The sequence below is a fragment of the Salminus brasiliensis genome, chromosome 18, assembly GCF_030463535.1.
Source record: "Salminus brasiliensis chromosome 18, fSalBra1.hap2, whole genome shotgun sequence".
NCBI lineage: Eukaryota > Metazoa > Chordata > Actinopteri > Characiformes > Bryconidae > Salminus > Salminus brasiliensis.
Window position 1 is genome coordinate 6046392 of NC_132895.1, and position 26466 is coordinate 6072857.

General features: G+C 41.6%; 2 protein-coding genes across 6 annotated transcripts in view; one reads left to right on the top strand and one right to left on the bottom strand.

Annotated features, from left to right (window-relative positions):
* Window positions 1–2263: 2263 nt before the first annotated feature.
* wdr5 (WD repeat domain 5) lies at window positions 2264–17375 on the top strand. Its single transcript, XM_072662697.1, has 14 exons — window positions 2264–2431; window positions 6056–6189; window positions 6940–7048; window positions 7693–7766; window positions 7875–7964; window positions 10281–10370; window positions 10514–10597; window positions 10743–10798; window positions 12380–12426; window positions 12551–12626; window positions 12764–12797; window positions 13511–13585; window positions 13792–13879; window positions 15025–17375. The coding sequence occupies exons 2-14, from the start codon at window positions 6109–6111 to the stop codon at window positions 15123–15125; spliced, it is 1005 nt and encodes a 334-aa protein (XP_072518798.1). The 5' UTR covers window positions 2264–2431; window positions 6056–6108; the 3' UTR covers window positions 15126–17375.
* Window positions 17376–18354: 979 nt separating this feature from the next.
* rxraa (retinoid X receptor, alpha a) overlaps window positions 18355–26466 on the bottom strand; it is a 243853-nt gene continuing 235741 nt past the window's right edge. For all 5 annotated transcript variants that reach the window (XM_072661436.1, XM_072661434.1, XM_072661435.1 and 2 more), the window contains exons 10-11: window positions 22829–22934; window positions 18355–22052 (exon numbers count right to left, since the gene is read on the bottom strand). In XM_072661436.1, coding sequence (XP_072517537.1) covers window positions 21905–22052; window positions 22829–22934 — 254 coding nt within the window. In that variant the 3' untranslated portion in view covers window positions 18355–21904. The remainder of the gene's footprint in view (window positions 22053–22828; window positions 22935–26466) is intronic.

Here is a 26466-nt window from a genome sequence, read left to right on the forward strand (position 1 = left end):
GTAAGGAGCCCCTGTGAAAGACATAAGTACCCCAGGCCCCTATGTAAAAGATATCTTGTCCGAATCAGAATTATGTAGTACATGAAATTTTAGAAACATGGAGCTTTTGTTAAGTTGTGAATAGGTAGTCATAAAACCACATGGCAACAATCCTGTCTGAAATGGGCATGGGATTTTTCAAAAAAGCATGGCATTTTGGAAGTTCTCTATAGGTGGTGATAATACCTAATAGCAACATTTCTTAATGTTGAGACCACATTAAAAAGTTAGGTATTCCTATAAAAGAGATAATTACCCCAGGACCCCATGTAAATTTAATCAGGTCCAACTAAGAATTATGTAGTGCATGGACTTTTGGAAAATATAGAGATTCATAACACCATATGGTAACATTAGATAATATGATAAGGTTGTGACAAAATGAAAATGTATGGAGTTCCTGTGAAGGTGAGAATTACCCCAGGACCCCGTGTAGAATATAATGGGCTTATGTCGTGCATAGGATTTCTGACAACATGGAATAGGTAGTAATAATAGACAATATAATTAGGCTGTGGCAGATAACACATCTGGCGCAACACATAACACCAGTACCATTGAGGGGACTGGGGTTCGATTCCTGGTCTGGATGACTATCCTGTGCTACACTAGTAAGAGTCCTTGGGCCAGACTCCCAACCCCTCTGTAACAGGAGTTACACTGAAAGTCACTCTGGAGAAAAGCACCAGCTAAATGCAATAAATGTAAGCAATCTTGTTTGTTAAGTTGTGAATAGTCATAAAACCATATGGCAACACATGAAAAAGTTAGAGATCCCCGTGAACGAGAGAAATACCCCAGGACCCCGTGTAGAATATAATGGGCTTATGTCGTGCATAGGATTTCTGACAACATGGAATAGGTAGTAATAATAATTTATGGCAATATAAAGTTAATAACATAATAATTAGGCTGTGGCAACATGAAAACGTTAGCAATTCCTTTGATAGAGGATGTAATCTCCTCCTTATTGGGATTATGTTGTGCCTTAATGGAATTTTGCTAAAATGCAGGGCAATATGTAGTGATATAACACCATACAGCAACATTACTCGATAATGAGGCTGTGACACTGTGCAAATGTAAGGAGGTCCTGTGAAAAAAATAAACAGATAACACATCTGGCGCAACAGATAACACCAGTACCATTGGGGGGACTGGGGTTCGATTCCTGGTCTGGATGACTATCCTGTGCTACACTAGTAAGAGTCCTTGGGCCAGACTCCCAACCCCTCTGTACCAGGAGTTACACTGAAAGTCACTCTGGAGAAAAGCACCAGCTAAATGCAATAAATGTAAGCAATCTTGTTTGTTAAGTTGTGAATAGTCATAAAACCATAAAAAAATATGGCAACACATGAAAAAGTTAGAGATCCCCGTGAACGAGAGAAATACCCCAGGACCCCGTGTAGAATATAATGGGCTTATGTCGTGCATAGGATTTCTGACAACATGGAATAGGTAGTAATAATAATTTATGGCAATATAAAGTTAATAACATAATAATTAGGCTGTGGCAACATGAAAACGTTAGCAATTCCTTTGATAGAGGATGTAATCTCCTCCTTATTGAGATTATGTTGTGCCTTAATGGAATTTTGCTAAAATGCAGGGCAATAGGTAGTGATATAACACCATACAGCAACATTACTCGATAATGAGGCTGTGACACTGTGCAAATGTAAGGAGGTCCTGTGAAAAAAATAAACAGATAACACATCTGGCGCAACAGATAACACCAGTACCATTGGGGGGACTGGGGTTCGATTCCTGGTCTGGATGACTATCCTAAGAGTCCTTGGGCCAGACTCCCAACCCCTCTGTAACAGGAGTTACACTGAAAGTCACTCTGGAGAAAAGCACCAGCTAAATGCAATAAATGTAAGCAATCTTGTTTGTTAAGTTGTGAATAGTCATAAAACCATAAAAAAATATGGCAACACATGAAAAAGTTAGAGATCCCCGTGAACGAGAGAAATACCCCAGGACATAAGGGATGTAATCCCACCCTTATAGGGATTATGTTGAGCAATGTGATGGCAATGTCAGCTAAACAACAACAACAACAACAACAACATCAGCACCACATTTGGACACCTTAGGAAAGTAGCCAACGTTGTGCCAATGTTGTGTGTTTGCTGGGCTGCTCACTAAGTTAGTCCTTGCAGGCTTGCCGTTGTGGTTGTTCTCGGCCCGTCCATCGTGGCGCTGTTGCCTCCATGATGCCACATTTCCCCGCCTGAGCCGCAGCTCCTCCATCGGACCCTGCTCAGTCAATGTAAACACAAAACGTGGTGTTTTTTCTATGCTCGAGCATTAAGATCTGTCGGGGCAAGCCTTTCGGATCCTTTAAAGGCTTAGTAAAAGCCTCGTCCGCGCACAGAGACCGACGGTGAGTTGCTTATTGTTTGAATGGAGGAGCTGCTGCTGCTGCTGCTGCTGCTGCTGCTGCATGTGCAGAGAAAGGCTAACGCCAGCCAGCCTGATTTAAGGGGATTGGATCGAAATCGGCTCGATCAATTTGGGCAGGCAGGCGGTGAATAACACTAGCTAGCTGATCCTCACTCATTCTGACCTGAGCTACATCAATCCTAGCTGGTGTTAGCCGGCCAGCCAGCCAGACAGCCCGCTAGCTGGCTAATGCGCTAACAGCGTCCTCCCAGTCGAGCCCTTAGGCCTCCTTTAGCTTGTAGCTAGCTGGAGATCAGCAGCGGGTCAGCAACTTATTCAGCTTGATTTACATTATAAAACCTACACATTAAAGTCGATATATGTGCAGTTAAGCCTTTGTGGCATTTCTGTGAGCATTTGAAAACGTCCTTCATGCTGAAGTGTTGGTATTTTACTAGCTAAGGTCGCGATAGCTACATAAACACTGGCACTCAGGAATGCGAGTGAGGAGGTGCAGGAGACAGGAGGGTGTTAGTGAGGCTGTTTTGGTTGTTTGTGGGATGTTTATTGCTTAATTAAATGGGGTAATGGGTGAACCTGTGAGGTATGTGGTTAGGTTGTTGGTTCTCTCTATTAATGTGGATGAAAATATAACCCAATCTCGTTCTCCAGGAAAGAAACCCAGATGGGCCATGGCTGATGGGACAGGGACAAAAAAAAAAGTAAAAAAAAAATATATATATATAGTAATAATAATAGTAATAAAAACCCATTAGAATTTAATAATAATAATAATACACAGACCTTAAGTCTGGTCCCGCTGTTGCAGTATCAACAGACCTCAACACAGGCGGAGGTCACAGAGTCATCAGTACTGTATCAGGGATGCATCCAGAGATGGGACGATACTGCTGGTCTTTTCTGATTCTCATATAAAAGTTGAAATCATGTGTTAATTCACTATTTTTTATTATTATTCCCCGTTCATGTCAGTTGCATATCAGCTTGATACCAATATAATTACTGCCATCCTCTAGATGCACTGATCTGTTTCACATGCAGTTCCTCTAGGGCTGCACGATATTGGGGGAAAATTACATTGCAATAACTTTTCTCGCTGCGATATATATATATATATATATATATATATATATATATATATATATATATATATTAATTAGAGTGACGCTAGCAGTGTTATTCTAATATTAAATAAAATTCTAATCATTGACTTGTGGTGAAATCTGATAATACCTGTAATTTGTAAGACTGCAGTATATATATATTGCAGTCTTAAAAATTACAGGTATTATATATATTGCAGTCTTAAAAATTACAGGTATTATATATATTGCAGTCTTAAATTACAGGTATTATATATATATATTGCAGTCTTAAATTACAGGTATTATATATATATTGCAGTCTTAAATTACAGGTATTATATATATTGCAGTCTTAAAAATTACAGGTATTATATATATTGCAGTCTTAAATTACAGGTATTATATATATATATTGCAGTCTTAAATTACAGGTATTATATATATATTGCAGTCTTAAAAATTACAGGTATTATATATATTGCAGTCTTAAATTACAGGTATTATATGTATATATATATTGCAGTCTTAGAAATTACAGGTATTATATATATATATATATATATATATATATATATATATATATATATATATATATATATATATATATATATTGCAGTCTTAGAAATTACAGGTATTATCAGATTTCACCACAAGTCAATGATCCAACATGTAATGGCGTTAATAATGCCCTCTGTGTATCCAAGAGTAAACTAAATTATATGAACTGCCCGAATTTCCATGAAGTGCAGAAAGTGAGACTTAATCTATGGGGATTAGTTCAAATCAGCATCTCTTCTCTTCGGCTCTTCTATATTAGAATAACACTGCTAGCATCACTCTGATTAATAAGGTCTACATATAAACAGTCCTTTTAACACATTTTTACACTTCTTCAGATCTAAGTTCTTGGTGCAGGATCAGCACGCAAATATTAATATCTTAGTACTGAGATATATATATATATATATATATATATAATCAGTATATATATATATAATCAGTACTGATCTGACGTCGAGCCTCTAAAACAAGGTTGTTCTGCTTACCTATTCCACTCCACTACCTCACAGGAAGAGACACACACCTAACGCCACATCCCACAGTGTGAGTGTGTGCTGTTTCAGCATGCATTGCTTACAGGATCGGATCAGATTCGTTGTTTTTTGCGCTCTCATGTCGGATTCAAGGGTTTTTGCTGCTCAATGTCATTTATATCAATATGCCTTCTTTAGATGCACCTGTATGATAGAAGCGGTATTTCTTGTAATATTCTGCCAAGGCAGAAATACATAAGCTTAATGTGTAGACGTTTGGAGTCAAAAATGCTGTAAAAATAATTAAAAGGACGTTTTCGTGCAGTAGTCTAGTATCACCAAATGATCTTTGTTTCCAGAGAACAGTAAATATCATACAATATTGGCATTAATGATCAGTATTAGTCAGATCTGATCTGTCCATTGCTGTTTCTTTTTGTGTTTAATTATTGTATATTCCTAAAACATCTCTTACTGTTGGGTAGATTTACATTAATTCTGGTCTAGATCATTACCAAATTAGTTTTAGCAGCAGGTCCCTTAAAAAAACAACTTTCTCTTATATAGTAGAAAACACTGCTAGTATTATTATATTATTAATTATATTTGTTAATTTTATAGAGGCAGTGGGTAGCAATTATTTGAAACAACAGTCAAAACAAGACAGAGCACAAGCAACATGGCTTTAAAACTGACCCAGTTAAAGTAAGGTTAGCTTAGACTTTGAGGCGTTCATTATAGAGATTAGCTCAGTCAATGTGTGAGGAGTCCATCCTCAGGACACCTTCGCTATGGCGGCTCTAGAACGCCACCCTTCATCCAGTACCCCATTATCATGCCCCTTTGGAAATCAGTCAAATTGTGTCATTTGCCAAGCAGATGGTTTTGCACTGTGCTACAACTGACTGGTGTGCTCGCTTATTTATATGTGCAGCCCAGAGGTGGTCATAAAATTCTGATAGGACTGTGACAGTGAGTGAAGGGTGGTAGCGTCTTGGAAACCGCTAACTTTGTGGGACGTTCTAGAGCCACCATAGTGAAGGTGTACTGAGAAGGGACTTCTGGCACATTGAGCGCCTCCCAACGGCATAACAGGAAAGTGTCCCACAGGCCACTGATGCCTGATGTAAACGACGACTGCAGAGCAATCAACACGTCCATATCACAATGTCTTGCTAGCTTGCTAGTAATTCCCATTATTGGGTAGGAGGTGCTAATATTCCGATATGACCGCGTATAAGTAGGCTGTAGTAGTAGCTGGAGCTATTGCTGGGTGATGGTCTTTGGAGTTAACTAGCTAGAGTAAAAGCCTGACGCAGAAATCTGAGTCAACCATATATTTAAAATGTTAAACTTAACTTAAAAATATTCCCACGAATAAAGACCAAGGAATACTGGTTTCCAGACTGACCAGTCTCACACCAGTTCCCTCCTTTATGTGGACATTGCTTAACTGTTTTTTTGGTTTGTTTTTTTGGTTTCCAGTCTGGCTGAGGTGGAACCTGCATCTCTAATCGGTTCCCTGCTACTTTGTCACTATGGCAACGGAGGAGAAGAAACCAGAAACTGAAGCTACTAAAACACAGACGTCCTCGGCTGCATCCGCCAGCCAGAGCAAGGTGAGGAGCCAAACAGCCCATACCCAAAACCTTCAGAGAGTAACCTCAACCCCCCTGTGAGAAAAGTCTCATGAACATGAATCAGTTAAAGGTCTGTTCACACCAAGTACGAATGGGATTTTTAACATAGTCGGGCGCATTCTTTGCCATCCGTGCTCTTTAAACGAGGACGAAAATGCCGTCGCTCTCGTAAACATCTCTGCACCCTGTCCACTTTTGCCTTTCTGCTCGTGAGCATTCATTAGTGAGGGAAGCTGTAATTTGCAGTTCTTTGTGGACATGAACAGACTAGGATGCACTTAGACCAGCAGCTGCATAAAGTTACTGTAACGTTCTCACCGCTCTGACGTATGTTTTCTTAGACCCTACTTGTTGCTGCTCGTCATATAGCTTTTCTCTTCTGCTGCAAACAAGATGAGCTGTTCTGCCATCATCTGGATGCTCATTTGTTTGGTCTGCAGCCATGACCATGGAGCTCTGATTGGCCAGCCTGACTTTAACACGTCTGTACAACACAAAGATATTAATATTAATGTGTTCATTTTGAAAACTTAAAAAAAGGTTTTGAAAAAGGGGGGTGGGTTGCATATATTACATTTGTGTATTTTTGTCACTTTGCTGTTAATTGGATTGTTTTTGAGAAACCTTTCTAAAGCATCGTCCTCTGTTTTACCCCCTGCCCCTACAACCTCCCTCTTCTCTGTATGTTCTGTCCTCTCATATCTGTTTCAATCTTCCCTCCTGATGTAGTCAGCACCTGTGAAGCCAAACTACACCTTGAAATTCACATTAGCTGGCCACACAAAAGCGGTCTCATCTGTCAAGTTCAGTCCAAGTGGAGAATGGCTCGCTAGCTCGTGTAAGTAGTTTTGGACAGTGTCCCACTACAACATTATGGAAAATTGCTTTCCCCCCCCCAGATCATTTAAACCAAGCTTGTGATTTAATAAATCTTTAATGAATTTTCTTTTCTTTTACCTGATAATATTTGTCTAAACTGTTATGTTGGCATGTTAGATCACACCCTCATGTTTATATTAAAATGTTCAATCTCAGCTCTCTCTATAATGAGACCCCATGTGACCTAGAGCCCTGTGTGAAGAGATGCTCTGACCCTAAAGCTGAAAAACTGAAGTCTGATTTTAAAACATCCCTTTACTCGTGGACAAATTGTTTTTGTGCTTGAAATGGGTTTACTAGAGTCTTCGCTTGACAAAAGCAGTGAAGCATATGAATAAAATAAAAATAAATAAAATTGTGTATAAACTGTGAAAGGCAGAAGTCGAGGGTCGATTAGTGAGTTTCACACAAAACCATGTTCGTAGACTCCAGAGGGTTAATATCTGCATAATGTAGGGGGTGGTTTAGGTGAAGTGAGCAGGGGCCTGTTTCTCTTTGTACTGGATCTGGCCCTTGGTGGTGGGTCATTTTGTCCCTTAAGACAACACAAGAGTTAAACAGTAAAAGCATGAATTGATTATTTAATGTTTCTTTGTTTTCCAGCTGCTGACAAACTAATCAAAATATGGGGAGCATACGACGGGAAGTTTGAGAAGACAATATCTGGGCATAAACTTGTAAGTAAAAAGGCATTTCTGAAAGCTACATTAACCCATAATATCCAGTTTTCTACATTGTACCAGTAGCCATGAGCATACCATGTCTTACGTGTTGCTCACCTGCAGGGTATCTCTGATGTGGCCTGGTCCTCTGATTCCAACCTTCTCGTCTCTGCATCTGACGACAAGACCCTGAAGATCTGGGATGTGAGCTCTGTAAGTCACAGTGCCTGCAGTGAACCTTGAGTTTCTATATGATAGCACCGCAGAGTGGTTCTCTGATTGTTAGGCTGAACGTGTAACTTGGCATTCATCAAGACAATAGAATGGCAGATATTATACACTAAATGTCCAGATGTTTGTGGACACTCCTTCTATTGAATGCATTCAGCTTCTTTAAGTTTCACCTATTGCTGACACGTGTGTGCACACACTGTCTGGAATGATGGATGGTGCTCCACCCAATACTTTTGGGAGAAGTTGGGGAGTTGGGAATGAGGTGGGGTGGTGATTATCTGTAATTCTGACCATAATAGTGGTCTTGACTATTGTTGTTGAATTCAATCAAATATTCGCAGCAATTCTCCACACAGTGCCCTCCATAATTATTGGCACCCCTGGTTAAGATGTGTTCTTTAGCTTCTAATAAATTGAGTTTTTTTCAAAATAATATAGGACCACGATGGAAAAAAAGAGTAAAATCCAACCTTTTTGAGGTTTTAAGGGGAAAAAAAAAATCCCTGACTAAGAAATAATTATTCTTCATAAAATCACCTGTTCCACAATTATTGGCACCCCTAACATTTCTTAGGAAATAAATGTAATTCAAGTATTTCTGTCAATTCTACAGCAGTTTATGAAGTTGATCAGAGTATGTAGGAACATTTAATTAGTAATTCACAACTTTCACAACTCTTTCCCTGGGGTATAAATATGACGCGACACAGAGGCCATTTCTCTTCAACATGGGAAAGACAAAGAAACATACCATTCAAGTAAGGCAGATGTGTGTTGACCTCCACAAGTCAGGCATTGGCTACAAGAAAATAGCCACTCACCTCCACCTGTCCATATCTACTGTCAGATGAATTATTAAGAAGTTTAAAACAACTGGAACAGTGGTAAACAAGCCTGGACGAGGACGCAGGTTTATTTTGCCACCACGCACAGTGAGGAGGATGATAAGAGAAATAAAAAGGTCTCCAAAGCTCACTGTTACAGAATTGCAACACATGGTAGCTTCTTGGGGTAACAAAGTCTCCAAAACAACCATCAGGCTCTATCTGCATGCCAACAAGTTTGTGAGGCATGCACGGAAAAACCCTTTTCTCACTCACAATCATAAACGCAAACGTTTGGAGTTTGCTAAGCAGTACTGGAACTTCAACTGGGACCGTGTGCTTTGGTCAGGTGAAACTAAGATAGAGCTTTTTGGCAACAAATGCTCTAAGTGGGTCTGGCGTAACACAAGAGCTGAGTATGCAGAAAAGCACCTCATGCCCACTGTGAAATATGGGGGAGGATGAGTGATGCTGTGGGCCTGTTTCTCTTCCAAAGGCCCTGGGAACCTTGTTAGGGTGCATGGCATCATGAATGCTTTGAAATACCAGGACATTTTAAAACAAAATCTGGTGGCTTCTGCCCAAAAGCTGAAGATGGGTCGTCACTGGGTCTTTCAGCAAGATAATGACCCAAAACATATGGCCAAATCTACACAGAAATGGTTCACCACACACAGAATCAAGCTCCTCCCATGGCCATCTCAGTCCCCAGACCTCAACCCCATTGAAAACCTGTGGGGTGAGCTGAAGAGGAGAGTGCAGAGGAGAGGACCCAGGTCGCTGGATGATTTAGAGAGATTGTGCAAAGAGGAATGGTCAAAGATCCCTCTATCTGTATTCTCCCATCTTGTGAAACATTATAAGAGAAGATTAGGTGCTGTTTTGTTGGCAAAAGGGGGTTGTACAAAGTATTAATAATTGTGGCACACATGATTTGATGTTAAACAATTATTTCTTAATGTGTACTTGAGTAAATTCACTTGAGTTCACTTGGGTTGTATTTTACTCTTTTTTTTCCATCGTGGTCCTATATTATTTAGAAAAAAACTCAATTTATTAGAAGCTAAAGAACACATCTTAACCAGGGGTGCCAATAATTATGGAGGGCACTGTGTGTGTGTGTGTATATATATATATATATATATATATATATATATATATATATATATATATATATATATAATATATATAAAATATATAAAATATAATATAATATAATTCCCTTGAGTTCATAAGAAATGATGAATGACCAGGTGTCCCAATATTTTTGTCTATATAGTACATTTCATCTCACAGCTGTGCAAAGTTGTGGACCAATAGAAATGCTCCAAAATGACAATGATAAAATCTTGTTACACTGACTTCCATTGAAAGTTAAGAACTTCTCCTGTGAAGTTGTATTTTTACTGGCCGTACTGAGTACTGTGATATTGGATGGTTTATGGACTGTGATGTTCTTTATTTTTTCCAGGGAAAGTGTTTGAAAACCTTGAAGGGCCACAGCAACTACGTATTCTGCTGTAACTTCAACCCCCAGTCCAATCTAATTGTGTCTGGATCAGTAAGTCTCCTAATTAAATAAAGCACGGCATGATCAGCCTTTTTCTTTTTAGTGCCGAACATAAGAAATCAGAGTGCTGGAGCATTCAGGGCTGCTCTGTGCGCATGGCTGTAACAGTGTTTTTCCATTTCGTTACTCGTTAGTTTGACGAGAGTGTTCGGATATGGGACGTTAAGACGGGGAAGTGTCTGAAGACTTTGCCAGCTCACTCAGATCCAGTGTCCGCAGTGAGTATCCACGTTTTCTGACCGCTCACCTCTCTGTTCATCAGAACGTGTCAGGAATAGATCTGTGAGGTGATTATGTGGTGCAGTAATCTGCAGATAGTCTGTGTTCATTTTATGAGAGAGCTGACAATAGCTTTTCTTTCAGGTCCATTTTAACAGAGATGGATCTCTGATTGTGTCCAGCAGCTACGATGGACTCTGGTGAGTAAGCATGGTGGCCCTCAGCTCTTTTCTAGTATGGCTTACCAACTGGTTTCGATTTGGATATCCTTACAGACGAATAGTTTATTAGATTGTGATGTTCTTCAAGCAAGAGGGAAAAAAAACATATGTCTAAATTAACACACTTCTAGAAAACACTGTATACAATACACTGATCAGCCAAAACATTAGCACCACAGTGGAAAAACATTGATCAGCTACAGCGGCATCTGTCAAGGGTGGATATATTAGGCAGTAAGTGAACAGTCAGTTCTTGAAGGTGTTAAAAGCAGGAAAAATGGTCAAACATAAGAATACGAGTCACTTTGACAAGAACCAAACTGTGATGTCTAGACAACTGGGTCAGAACATCACCAAAACATTGGGCATGTCTTGTAGTGGTCATCACTTACCAAAAGTGCTCTAAAAAAAAAAAAGGCCACCAGCTTATGAGTCATGAGCACCCAAGGCTCATTGATGCTGATGGGGGCCCCACCTCACAACTTACAGGACTTTAAGGATCTGCTGCTAACGTCTTGGTACCAGAGACCACAGGACACCTTTAGAGGTCTTGGGGAGTCCGTGCATGGTCAGATCCGTTTTGGCGGCACAAGCAGGACCTACTCAGTGTTGGGCACTACTAATTAAAATATACTAATGATATGGCTGATTGGTGTATGGTCAGCATTCAGGTGCAGTGTTAGTGTGTGTTTGTCTGACATTATTTTAGTCATAAAAGTGTTAAAATATTAGGGCTGGTTTTATATAACATTAACTATATAAAATTTAATACCGCAGACTCAATACCAGTCCATAGCTGTAGCTTTTTTTCCCATTATGAATTGAAAATGGATTTTGCTTTAAGTGGAAGTGAATATATTGAATAACAGCAATGGCTGGGAGGTAATCAGTTTGATAACATTCATAGTGACAGCGATGTCATGCGAAAACCTAATCTCCAAAACGGCAAATTTACTGGAGAAGAAAAAACTCTAACTTTCAATGAAAGTCATTTTGGAGCATTTCTATTGGTTGGTTGATCGTGAAATTTGGACAGAGTGTAAACTACAACTTGGGTCAAAAAGCAGCAAAAAGGTTTTTGTGTAGCAGTGATGATGTGGCACATACTTGAGACCTCTAAGCTTGAAACAAGCATATTTGTAACTCATATATACTATTTCATAATAAATGACTTGAGTTTTAAAATGAATAAATGATATTTAAAATGATTGAGAATGATTTGGCTTATTGCCAGTGCCATGTGCAGCTAATAACACTGATTTCTGGGCACCGCTACTCTCTAGTACAGTGTTTCTCAACCCTGGTCCTGGAGGTACTCTACCCTGCACATTTTAGTGTCCTGCTTTTCACACACCCCCTGCAACTCTGAAAGGGTGTGTTAAGGAGCTGATTAGTTGAAGTTTGTGTGTTAGGAGAAGGAAAAGCCCTGAAATATGCAGGGCAGGGTGCCTCCAGGACCAGGGATGAGGATACTTACACTGAGTAGCTACTAAAGGAGTATAGCGGATGCTGTCGTTGGAGGCAGCCCAATAACTAATGTTCTTGTTCATGCTTTTACAGCCGTATTTGGGACACAGCATCAGGCCAGTGCCTTAAAACACTCATTGGTAAGTGTTTTTTTTTTTTTTTTTTAAGCCATGGAGATTAACCTTAAATCCTTTTAGTTAAGTGTGAATGTTGAGTGAATGTAGCCTTTATAAGCATTCTAACTCTATTGCATGTATTTCATAGATGATGACAACCCCCCTGTGTCCTTTGTGAAGTTTTCCCCCAACGGCAAATACATTCTGGCTGCCACACTGGATAAGTAAGTAACAGCCCTCCTGCTGCTCCCAGCTGCTGCTGATGCCATGGCTCACAAGAATCTCTGTGTTGTTTCATAAATGCTATTTAGTTCATTATTAGTTTGATGTTTCAGGGTTTTAAGAATGTTTTTCTTTACAGCACCCTGAAGCTTTGGGACTACAGCAAAGGAAAGGTGAGGACTGTCTTGTATATTTACACTACCTGTCAGACATTGTAGAGCACACACTTCTATATGTAAGCTACCTATGCATATGCAATTGCCTCTCTGTTTATATTGTATGTGATATTCCTCTTAGAATGTCTTTATCTTGTGTATTTATGTTTATCTGTATGCAATCAGCTGGAACCAGGGACTGAGCCAGACCTTTTAAACATCCTGGACTTAGTCCAAATGTCCCAGACCATGCTCACCTTGAAATATTTAGGCTTCACTATTCTGCTTTTAAATGCATATTTAGCTAATAAAATATTCACATCCACACAAACCCCACTTCCAGTGTACCAGCAGGGTTGCACAGACTTGCAAACCTACACATAGTATAAATCAAGTTAATACAAATGTATAATTTGTATGTTAATATTGCATAATGTTAATAAATGGTCAGCATCAAAGTTTGCTTTGAATGTAATCAGATTCATTGTGTTCAACATCTGGAAATGAGTTGAAGCCACAAAAATGCAGCTTGAGTTTCTTTTTAATGCAGAATTCCCTTTGACTGCTGTTCAGACTGGAGAAATGTGTCCTCAAAACAGACCTGTCAAAAAGTCTGATTTGATCTGCCAGTCTAAACAAAGGCTCAGTCTGGAGCTTGTTTAGCTAAAGGATCTGTGCAGGGTTTGCTGTGACCCTCTGCTAATCATTTCCTTTGTTCTTCTGTTTTTCAGTGTTTGAAAACCTACACCGGTCACAAAAATGAGAAGTACTGCATATTTGCCAATTTCTCGGTCACAGGTGGCAAAGTAAGCGTTTTTCTTTCTTTTTGAAACTTTCCAATGTCTTTATTTCTTAGCTGAAGGAGTTAGTAAAGAGCTGGTGTAAGCACCGGGTGGGTGGGTGGGGGGGATCCGTCCGTGTTGGATGCAGCTCGTGCTGAGAATAGATGCAGGATCTTTGATGTGAAGGTTCATTTGGAAGATTAAAATCTAAACATGTTCTTCTCTCTCAGTGGATTGTCTCTGGCTCAGAAGACAACATGGTTTACATCTGGAACTTGCAGACCAAGGAGATCGTACAGAAACTTCAAGGACACACGGGTAAGCAGATATTGCTAAACCCTGGGTGAAGTACAAGTGCTACAGAATGCATTTCTTCAGTCTTTAAAGTAACAGAAATACATTAATATGTTGCAGTGGCCACTGAAAACGGGCTGTGTCCCATTCTGCACACTGTGACACTAGATAGTGTGTTAAACATAGTGCACCACCATTTGGGGATGCAGGCATTAATGTAGTAAGTGAAGTGTGTGGACATGAAACATAGGAGACCAGTTTTTTTGTGTGTACTATTTTTATTGATTTATTATTATTTTAGAGAAGATAATAAAAAAAAATATTGAAATATTAAGAGTTTTCTCTTTAGTGCTTTAAAATGACTTCAATCCAGCACACACCCAAAACCCCCTTTTAGAATAATTGATAAACTAAGATTGATTAGGCGAATTCAGAGTCAAAAGGAGCACAATTGGCCGTGCTCTCTTCCCATCTGGGAAGAGTGCGGCCTCTCGTACCTCTCTTACCTGGCTGCCACAGGCGTCTCTTAGCTGGTGTGGTGGAGCTGGGGACCCGGCTCTTTCCTCCAAGCGTGTCATGTATATTGGCAGAAGTTTAAAAAGAGGCCGTGGCTGGCTTCATGTGTCTGAGGTGATGTTAGGTGAGGTTAGGTGTTAAGACCTTTCCCTCCTAGTGTCTGCAGCATTGCTAGTGCCAGGGGGAACTACGAACAGGTGGACAGGTGAATTGGCAGAACCAAACTGGGAGAAAAAGGAAAAGATTTGACAAGATTTGACAGCTTAAGAGATGGTGAAGTTGGTCAGCTGGGTGAGCTTTTGGCCTAGAATGGATCAGGAGCTTCAGGAGCTTAAGTTTTTAGAGGAACCTTTACTTAACCCGTACTTGCTTATTTAGGTATGAGAATTTTAAGTTCTTCATAATTGTACATCCAAATATAGCAGCCTAAAGATCCTCTAGGAGCCTTAATTCACATCATTTCTTTGAGGAACCCGATTTCATGCCGGGTTCCCACAGGCACCTCACAGAGCGCTGAGGAATGTTTGAGTTCTTGGCATAAGCTAAAGGTTCTAGGGAACCTTTATCATGAGCGTTAAGCACATTATTTAATAAGTAATGACATTTTCTCAACACCTCCAAACCAAGAATCTTCTCTCTCTCTCTGTTTGTAGATGTGGTGATCTCAACTGCCTGCCACCCCACAGAAAACATAATTGCATCAGCAGCACTAGAAAACGACAAGACCATCAAACTGTGGAAAAGCGACTGCTAAGCTGGAGCACATGCTTGTGCAGGCTTATTTTATTATTGTAATTTTTTTGTTGTTGTTTTTCCTTTTTTAATTTTGTACTTTTGATTTTGGGGAAGACGGACTTTTATCATCAGAAAGACGTCAGGCTGTCCGTGCTTGTACTGCTGACAGCTTGATGATCTTGGCTGACAAGATAGATGATGGTATAAGCACATGTCCAGAGCACCCAACACACCACTCCTTTTAACTGTCTCTGTGCACTAAACCAGTCTCTCTCTCTCTCTCTCTCTCTCTCTCTCTCTCTCTCTCTCTCTTTTTCTTTATCCCCTCTCTTCCTCTCTGCCTTTCTCTTTCTGTGTCTCTGCCTCTGCCTTACCCAAACATAAGCTGAATGTTTTGCTTCTTTTTTTCACCAATTAAACCCTCGAAGCTCCCACTCTTCATGTGTTCCAGCAAACCTTTAACTGTTGGTCTTTTTAGATCTAGGCAGCTTTAACCGAACACCCTGCTCTGCTAGCTTAGGACAGGCTTTGTGGAATGACACTAGTCTCGTGTTGATTTTGTACGTTTGTGCTTCTGTTGAACGGTCGGTGGAATGGTCTGCCTGCTGTTTTCTTGTTTGTTGCGCAGCTGCACGAAAGCCATTTGAAGGTTTTTCTTTTTTTCACAGCTGGATCTCATGATCTAAGGTGGGGAACTCGAAGCACTAACATGCTTTCCTACTACCTATCTCTCCTTAAACCTTAGATGCCAACGGTGCAGAAGGTGTGCAGAGACTTGCCTCGTGGTGCTTCTTGTGTTCTAGTACATTCAGTTGTGTGAGACCTTAACCCGATGTGTGTGTGTGGCTTTTTTGTTTTTGTTGTTGTTGAAAGGTGCCAATAATGAATGGCTGAGACAGTGCTGAGTATATTTCTGTACAGCAGTCAGATTTACACGCAACAGGCAGTTCTTTCCGCTGTCGTTACAAAGCTGGTGTATTTTATGGTTCCAGTGTCTCGCAGTCTTGAGTTTCAAATGTGTAGAAATGTTGTTTTTGGCTCCACTTTGGAGGATTTTGTACTAATGTACTTGGTTGGAATTACACAGGCCCAGATCACACTGCTAACAGTTGTGTCTTTGTGCAGTTTGTTTCTAGCAGTCCTGTTTTTTTCGTTTCTACATGATGCAGTGGTTCACTCGGCTGTTTTTGGAGCTCACATCTCAGATTGGCTGAAGATACCTGCCCTGTGCTTTCAGACAAAATAGGCTAAACTGGTAACAAGCACTAAATTACTAAGCAACTTTACAGTTTCTAAAGATTTAGCTTTTAAATACTTGTACACTATATGGACAAAAGTATTGGGACACCTGCTTATTCATTGGATCTCAATTTTGTCGCATTGCTGTGCATCACTAGAGACCGTCGCGTCAATGAGGTCAGGCTGTTAGATGATCACCCGCTTCACCTCATCCCCAACTCCTCAGCTCATTCCAGAAGTATTAGATGGAGCACCATCCATCATTCCTGAGAGCACAGTACTTCCACTGCTCCACAGCTCATTGCTGGGGGGCTTCATACACCTCTAGCCCACGCCTGGCATTAGACATGGTGCCAGTAGGTTCATGAAAATTGTCTCCAGAGAGTCTAATTCTATTGGCAGGACTTCACTACAGGGACTAGACAAGCTGTGTGTGTGTCTTGGCATGCGTTTGCACATCTGTGTCAGCAGTGAGTAGCTGGATGCATTGATTATAAGGGGTGTCCACATACATTTGGACATATAGTGTATCCTGGGTTGGTTCTAATGGTGTTAAGTTGAAGTCTGCAGCTGAACCAATAAAAGAATTGACGTGCCAGTGTTTGCTGCTGGGTCCACAGTGATGCGTCTGCAGCTACGTCTCACAGCACAGTGAGGGGTATCAGAGGTAGCAGAGAAAAACGTGGGGAAACTTAAGGAAACTTCAGATGATTTGTACATACTCGCAGCTTCTGTCTCTTTCACTCTTTTTCTGTCCGGTGATCTTAACTGTGTCTTCAGTAGCTGGTGCGTGTGTGTGAGTGTGTGTGTGTGAGTGTGTGTTTTATTTTCCTGTTTAATGAAGACGAGGGTTGCCATGAACCCAGTCTTGCTCTTTCTCTCTGTCTCTTTCTCTCTGTCTCGTTTTCTGGAGTTTCAGTGCACTGCGGTGATGATAAAGGGCTGCATGGGGAGGAACAAACTGCATCTGTGTTGCATTTAGTCTCTCTGGACTTCACCTGTGACTCAATAAAGGTTTTTTTTTCCTTTTTTTTAAGTGGTCTGTATCAGCGTAGGTCTGTTCTGTAAGTCGCACTATTGCACATCCACTTCTTTAGGGTGTTTAGTCACCCATCATTGTTTTGCTCTGGTCCGAATCAGACTTTGTAAACTTGGAAGTGTTTCCTTCTCTGTTTGGTTTGGTTTAGGAAAAAACCCAAGCTCACCAAAATGCTTCACGACAAACCATGTGAGAACGTTCTCTCCACGGGTTGGTCAATCCTGTCTTGGGCATGAGCAAAAAAAGTAAATACCAGAAGGTTTAGAGTTCTGGACTAGTGCAGATTTCTGTGTGGTTCACCATGGAGCAACAGCTGAGCTGGCATCTGTTGACTGCTGTAGTAAGGTTAATTACCTGGGCAGTATAGCAGGTTAACACTCGGCTGCGGGAGCCGTTTCACTTTAAACTTGTGGAGTACACCTGATCGTTGGGTCGGATTGGGGGTCAGATCACATTCTCACTACAAACGAACCGCCCCAGAGGTTGTCTGGGACCGGACCAAGACCACCTTCTCGGAAGGATCTCTGTGTGGGTCAGCAAAAATGATTGGGGTCATTGATCATATATTGTACAAAAAGTCCATAATTATCATGAGTGGCCAAATTGCTAATAGAATAGGACTCTCTGGAGCAGATGAACATGAACCTATTAACACCATGCCTAATGTCAGACGTGGGCTAGAGGGGTGTAAAGCCCCCCCAGCAATGTGGAACTGTGCTCTTTGGAATGAGGTGATGTGCTGACCATCCAACATCTTGACCTTGCTAACACTCTTGTTGCTGAATGCAATCAAATCTTTAAAGCAATGATTCTGCAAAATCTAGTAAAGAGCATTCTCTTGACAACAGAGACAGTTACTCCATACAGTGAATAAGCAGATGTCCCAATACTTTTGACCATATAGCGTATCTTTCAGGATGCAGTAGGTAGACGTCTACGCTGAAAGATCTGGAAAAGGAAAACAACTGGATTTATTTTTAACTTTTTTTTTTTTTTTCATTTTTTCATGAAAGAACATCAAAGAACAATGCACAAGTAACAGATGTCTTTTTCATTTCCTTAAAAATAGATGAAAATATGAGGACGATCCTGTCGCTCAGTGACAGATGAAGAAGAAAAAACAAACAAACAAACAAACAAAACAAGGCAAAGGTACAGGCGAAAGTTGCGAGGACATCACTGCTGACCTCTCTGCCTCACCGTGTCCAACCTTTAAAGAGGTCTGGTTTATTTTCCCACTCTTTTTCCATTTCAACTCAACGTTTACACAATGTTTACAACAGCCCACGAAAGGAAGAAGAGAGGTATGAATACATAAGCAAGGGATAAAATTACATTTGTACAAAAATAGATCCTTTTTATTGAACTTTTTAGGTGTCCTATAATTATCCTCAACATTTTCAAATGTTCTGTCTCTGTGGCGACTGAAGAAGTGATTGTGTCAGGGTCTAAAACCATCCTCGTCAAACCAGGTTCTTCTTTTTTACCTTTTAAATCTCATCTGATTATTTTTTTCTTCTTCTTCTTTGTCTTGAAGCCTGAACTCACAGAGTCTGATTTGAACCACATTCATGAGCTTTTCTGCAGCTGACAGTCCGATCAGATTGAAAGAAAGCGCACAGTTTGACCGCCGCGAGAATTCTCCTTTGGAGAGAACGCGTTGCCTTTTTCAGCTCAGCTTCTAGGCCTGATTCTCGCAGTTCTTGAGGTTCCTGTTAGGATGACTGATTATCATACGGTGAAGGAGCTGGTGAGTGATCATATCTTAGGGCTTGGAGCTGCTGGTATTCTGCTCGTTCCTCTGCTTTAGTTCATCTCAGCTGAACACAAAAGCTTCAGCTATTCAAACATTAACCACTCCTGATATCTCCGAAAATGACACAGTGCAATTAGGCCTGTTAGTTTTCTTTTTTACATTGTTTTTTTTATTTTTTATTTATTTAATTTTTTTGAGTTTTAATTTAATTATTTTTTTTAAGTAGGTTTTACCAAAGCACTTGGCGCTCTCTTTTTTACTAACGTTGACTGGAAACATTTAAGGAAAGGATTTTGTATTTATAGACTTATTTATAAATATATACACATGTACATATAGACAAAATATAGCTTTATCTTATATATAAAGCATGTATGCATGTGTTCATCCTGTCGATCTTTAGTTCAGAGGACTCGGTGGGGTGTAAGGGGGGGTGGAGGGGGTAGGAGAGCTTTTCTTCATCATTGAAGGGACTTTACAAATCTGCATATGGCTTCACGATCCCTGTGGCCTGACACTACTCCACCTAAGACCTGATCAAGATGTGGAGAGTTTACACAATCAGGGAAATGTGTTCAAATTAGAGTGAGATTGAGAGTTAGGATTTCCGTGCTTCCATGATTTATCCGGAATACTGGACATTTTCGGCTACAGTATTTCCCAGTATTTATAGCCTTTTATAGTATTTATAGTCTTTAATCCGCCTAGCTAGAACGTTGAACCGCTTCTCAAAACATGCTTCAGTCTTAATTCATGAGCACTGTTTCTCTCTGCAGTTATTCCTATTAACTGATCGCATTCTTGCAGATCTTATCCAATCCTATGTCTGTTTGTGAAAAAGAAAAAACATAGCATGAAAAAGTGCCTTTTTTCTGATTAAATACTTCAAGTAATGCTGCAACGCTGCATCTCCTCCACTAGGGGGAGCTCACAGCTCACTCATAGCCTCAACGTTCTGCATTATCCCTGGTCACAAACTCCCCACTTGACTGTAAACTAAGCTAAAGCCTCTCGTCAAAGCTCTTTGCACATACTGTAGCCTAGTGCTTTTTTGCACTGGGGCACCAAGACCCTGGTCTGAACAGGACATTGCCCAAATCGAGAGCCGGCACAACGCGGCCTGGTGTGTGGACTTTTAAAGGCCAGGGCCGCAGGGGCCACCATGTTTGGTGTGCTGTAAAGAATCGGTAAAACGATAGCAACCTCACCGTGGACAGTCTTTGGAAAGAATGCTAGATGCATAGTTAAGCAGCAGCAGCACAGAAAAGAAAAGGAAATGCTGAATATGGGAACATCACAAAGCTCAAGAAAGATATTTCACACTCAGAAGGAATTCTAAAATGACACTTGGTTTGCCCAGAGAAGTGCAGCAAGTTGTGAATGTTAATTGGTCCCCGCCCCCTCACATAGCCAATCACCTACCACAGTCCGTGTTAACCAGGTAATTCGAAGCTGGCCAGATCGCCGCTATGTCTGAAGCGTAATGAATGAGAGAAAGTACGAAGAAATTAAAAACAACCCCGTAACATCCTGTGAACTGCTCACTGGCTGTTGAGGATGGGGTCAGGGACCGACCACTGAGGACTCTATAGCGTACGGAGGTAATTGCACGTTGTTTGTTTGTTTGTGAAACAGAAACACCAATACTGAGTCTGGCAGTAACATCGTGTACAAATGAACGAGCCGTTGCAAAGCTAGGCTGACTTGGAGGAACAGTCTGATTCCTGTTTTGAGGTGAACTGGTGTACCGTAGGTACTCAAGAGGTGAGAAGATGCCACATGAACCCCCCATGAAGTCCTCATCTCTCCAGATCCTCCGCCCAATCTTTAAAGGCAATCTAGACTAAAGCCCTCCTCTCTGACACAGTGAGAACAGTCAGTACAGGATCAGCGGACGAGATTGGTTTCTACATGCTTCTACGTCTGTAACGGGAGGAGGGAACCACGCTCTGAGCACACAGATACATTTGCAACAGTGGGACGGTATAGCTCGGATCGATCACCATAAGCCTAAAGCCCTGCAAACAACATTACAGAGTCAATAACGCCAAGGCATTCAATAACATCCAGGCTGCGCTGCCAGTCAGATCCATAATTTTATACCCTAACTACGTACGTCTCTTGTTCACAACTGACAGTTGTTGGAGAGCACAGGGCTCTTGGCTCTTCACTGTTATTATCATCATAGTCATCACCATTTTTATCATCGGCCCATCCTGGAGACCTCATATGCCCTGACAGCTCCACATGGACATTGGTGAGGCCCCAGTATGATTGTGCAAAGCTCCTCTTTCTTGTATGCTTGTAGGAGTAAACACAGCTGGAGCTGAAGCTCCGATACCGGAACAGTGCCCCGTCGCCTGCCAGCCTCCGCTCCTGCCGCTCCTGCGCTTCATGTGCGACCCTGGTACTTCCAGCCAACCTTTAGTCTGAAGAGTCTTTCCTATGCTGCTTGTTTTCCGTCATTTCACCACAAAACGGATGGTGCGGTGCACTCATAGCCTGTACGACCTGTTGCCTTTGAGTCCGCCGACATCACTTATCCTCTCACATTGACTTATTTATATATTTATAACTTTATACAAGGTACAAGAGTGCGAAAGCCCATGAGCGTGTTGCAAAACGTTCAGTGGAGGGCAGCACTCTCCTTCCAATAACGTCACGTCATCATCATCATCAGTCTCACAGGGGGAGGGGGGGGGCAGAAAGGGGTAGCCTGGCCCCTCCCGACCGTCTCCCAGGGCAAAGGGAGTTTGTGATGTCATTATGTCATTTGGTGGGGCGCCTCCAGCATCTCCATGAGGAAGGTGTCGATGGGCGTGTCCCCTATGAGCTTGAAGAAGAACAAGTGCTCCAGACACTTGAGTCCGATGGAACGGAGCGCGGGCAGCCGCAGCAACAGCTTGGCGAACCTGGACAGAGGATACAAAGAAAGATCAGCAATTCCAGCAATTCCAGGGTGAGGCAGAGAGATAAAAACTCTACCATGCTGCAGGGATGGAGTGTTTGCTTATCTCTCTTGTTAATGTTTTGAAAAGGCTTCCAGGAATACTGACTAGAGCAATGCACTTAATAACAGCTCTACATAAACAGCTGGGTCAATATTTATTTAATTTAAGCCCTTAATTGGACAGAAAACTGGAAGTGAACGGGGAGGGGGAGAAGTCTGGGTTTGGTCTATGGGGTGATTAATAACGTTCAAAATACACAGGCCCTGAGGGCTCCGAGTGGCTCGGTGGTCTAATGCGCTACCACTATGGCCCACGGGTTGCAAGTTCGCATCCTAAGCCATGCTGCTTTGCCATCAGCAGCCGGAGTCTGAGAGAGCACAACTGGCAGTGCACTTTCCTGGTGAATAAATGGTGCTCTCACTACATCACTCTAAAAAAAAAAAAGTGGCCAACACAGGTGTCTATTAGCTGGTGTGGCGGAGCTGGGGACAAAACCTCCTATCATTGCTGAATTATATGGAACTAGCGGTTAGACTTGCTCAAATGCTTGCCTTAGACTTGGCCTGAAGCTTGGAGAAGGTTAAGCCCTTGAGCAGGCACCTAACCCCCCCAACTTAAACATGATAATACTTGTGGAACGCCGGCTTTATCTTCAGCTAAATTACTACTAGAAGCCCTTGCAAGTGGTCCCTCCTCTGCATTTGAGTTCATACAGTGGGCAACAGGTGATACTGTACCTCCCAGGCTGTTCAGGGTATTTCTGCTTGCAGTAGGCCTCCAGAGAGGCGTACACCTTCTCCCTCAGAGCCTCCACCTCCCCTGGGTTCGACAGGCCTTTGGAGTCTGAAAGCGAGACACATATCCACATTACCACAATGGTCGCACTGCATGTTGTCGTAGTCTCAAATTCAACAAAACTAATTTGTCAGTGATTCCTCATGGACAGTAATGGTCAGTAGGTAGGAAATGCTGGTCTCAGGAGTGTGCTCTGCATGCAGTATGGTCGTGTAGTTGCAGCTGTACAGGGATTCACTGTGACTAGCAATTGCTGTAATTACTGCTTCATATATAGACTGTAGCAGCATATGAGCCCGTCACTCTGTAGCAGCTTGCACAACAAATGATGGGCTATGACCAATTTAAGTATAGGATCCGGCTATGCAGGATTACATAAGCCAAACAAAAATGGCTGTATTTTTTTGTATTGGTTTTATTCAATTGGACGATGTACAAACTCCCCCATTTCACATTTATTAGCTGCAGTGTACAAAACCATATTGCAGTTATATTGCTACATATTGCGACTGCCACATGCCTTGCAATCTATTAAGGGACTCTCCATGTCACACCTGTTCACACCACTTTCTGAAACATCTGCACTAGCAGTGTCAATCCTGCTGTTATTTACTGTATTCCTGAAATACAGTAAAGAAAACTGTGCTTTCAGAGAAATACAGTACACTATATGTACAAATGTTTGTGGACACCCATGCTAATGAATGTATTAAGCTTATGTTACATTAATTGCTGACACAGTACTCTCTCTGACTCTTCTCTATTAGCCCCTGTAGAGAAGAACTGCCAATAGAATAGGACTCTCTGAAGCAGATAAGCATGAACCTATTGGAACCATGCTGCCTAATAATGCCAGCTGTGGGCTAGAGGAGTGTAAAGCCCACAGCACTGAGCTGTGGAGCAGTGGAAGAACTGGGTTCTCTAGAATGATGGTTAGTCCTCCATCCAATAATTTTGGGATGAACTGGGGAGTTGGGGATGAGGTGAGGTAGTAACCATCCAGCATCCTGACCTCAATAATGCTTTTGTTGCTGAGTGCAATCAATCCTCACAGCAGTGCTCCTTCAAAATCTAGAAGAAGACCTTCCCTGGACACTAGAGGCATTAGGGAGTTACTATAACAAAAGCAGCATAAACTCTTGCAGGTGTCCCATTACTTTTGTCCATAATGTATTGGTGTATTAGAGAGTGTTTTGTAGTCTCTGAAATCATTAGGTCTTCTCTGCAGGGTTGTCCACTGCTTGCTACATTCAAAAGCCATCACTGACCACAATAGTAATCTTAACATGCTGTATGCTGCTGTTGATGCTTCCATAATAACAGTAATACCTGGTATCTGTTATGAAACCTACAGCCTCCTTCACACTACCCAAGCTCCCCCCCCCCTCACCCCCCCGCTGGGTTATTCCATCAAACGAACCCTGATTATCCTGAACATCAGGAGTGCGTATGAACATGACATCATGGTGGAAACTCATGTAGCGTGAAAGCAGGTTTAATGAAGCGTGGGACTCGCTCATTGTGTCAGTTCTGAGCTTAAAAAAGTGCTCATGAGTGTGTGTTATGCGTGTGTGTATGTGTGTGTGGGAAGGGTTTGAGGCGGGTGAGTGCACGCTTGTGCATTTGTGTGTGCTCATGAGTGTCTATGCGTGGGTGCAAGCATGTGACAGCAAGCAAACCCTAAACAGAACTAGACAACATGTGTGGCCTGAGGGAGGAACCTGCGTGCTGAGATCAGAGAGGTTCTAACGGAAATGTGAGCCAATGATATGCAGAAAGAGGGACTGGTCTGAGGCCCATGAATGCATGCAGAAAGCCTGCTTACTGGACAAGCGGACAGACCCCTAGTCAGCATTTAAACAGTTACACATCTGAGAAAATTACATGTGACAAAATACACTAAATAGCCAAAAGTATTGGGACACCTTCTCATTTACTCTTCCTTATGAAATCAAATGTATTTAAAAAGAGTTGATCCTGCTTTTGTACTGTAACTGTCTCTACTGTCCAGGGAAGGCTTTCTAGCACTGCTGTGAGGATTTGATTACATTAAGCATGTTAGTGAGGTCAGGATGTTGGATGATCACCACCTCACCTCATCATCCCCAACCCACCCCAAAAGAACTGGATAGAGCACCATTTCCACAGTTCCACTAACCCACACCTGGCATTAAGCATGGTGCCAATAGGTTCATCTGTGTCAGCAATGGGTGCAACTTAAAGTAGCTAGTTGCATTCATTAGAAGGGGTGTCCACAAACATTTGGACACATAGTATACGTATATCTTTGTGACGAGCTTGCTTGAGCATAAAATATCATACAGCACTTATTTGCTGAAGAAATCCTCAACAACACATCCCCAGTGAGAGCGCACGAGTGAGTGAATCTCAATAGTCCTGCTTCTGCTGTGCCCACAGCTCAATCAGGCTGTGCAGAGCGGCCCTTGGGGAGCTCCTAATTGGTAGAATGGGGGCAGTAATTCTGTCTGGCTCTGAAGAGAACATGCAGGGGCACAGAGGAATGGGCTGGCTGTGGAGAACGTCTCAATGTGCTGCCTTTGTCTGCTGGGCAGGGACTGTGGCTCATTAAAGAAGCAGCAATGAGCCCTGAACCAGCAGACTGAGATAGCTCTGTCCACTGGACTACTGTATCCACAGTAACTGCTGTCTGACAGAGACTGCAACACTGCAAAAATCATCTCTTAGCAAGTGAAATCCTCTTAATTCTAGTTGAAATATCTGATATATTTATTTTTACATTGTTGTTTGAATATTATATGATTATTTAACTTATTACCAAGTGTTTGTTACTTGTCTTATTCCACTGGATGATAATTTAGTTCTTTCAAGCACTAGGTCTTGACAAATCTAAAATTTATGTTATTTCTTGGATGAAGTGAAATGATCTGCCAATAGAATGGGACACGTTTAGTAGATAAAATCATTTAACACGTATTTATAATTGAATAAAAGTTCAATATAAGGCTATAAATCTCATACTTTTCCTATCATAATAAAAGATTCCACTTACTAAGATACTATATATGTCTAAATGTTTGCAAACACCCCTGCCAATGAATGGAACCAGCTACTTTAAGTTGTATCCAGCACTGACACAGATGTGCAAATGCACACACACCGCTTATCTAATCCCTCTATTGCCAATAGAATAGGACTCTCTGGAATACTTAAACATGAACCTATTGGCACCATGCCTTCTAATGCCAGGCAGGGGCTAGAGGGGTAAAAAGACTCCAGCACTGAGCTGTGGAGCAGTGGAGGAACTGTGTTCTCTGGAATGATGGATGGTGCTCCATCCAGTGCTTTTTAAATGAGTTGTGGAGTTGGGGATGAGGTGGGGTGGTGATCATCCAACATCCACTTGCATCCACTTGCATCCATTAGCATCTCACTGCTAATGCTCCTGGTGCTGAATGCAATCAAATCCTCACCGCAACGTTTCTCTAAAACCTAGCAGAAAGCCTTCTGCCCTGGGCCGTAGAGACAGTTACTCCAACAAAAGCTGGATCAGCTCTTTTTAATATCTTTGATTTCAGAAGAAACAATGCATGAGCAGGTG

Coding starts and splice junctions, on each gene's coding strand:
- wdr5 (XM_072662697.1), top strand. CDS start 6,109: ATGGCAACGGAGGAGAAGAAACCAGAAACTGAAGCTACTAAAACACAG. Junction 7,049..7,692: donor AGAATGGCTCGCTAGCTCGT/GTAAGTAGTTTT, acceptor TTTGTTTTCCAG/CTGCTGACAAACTAATCAAA. Junction 12,627..12,763: donor CTGGCTGCCACACTGGATAA/GTAAGTAACAGC, acceptor TTTTCTTTACAG/CACCCTGAAGCTTTGGGACT.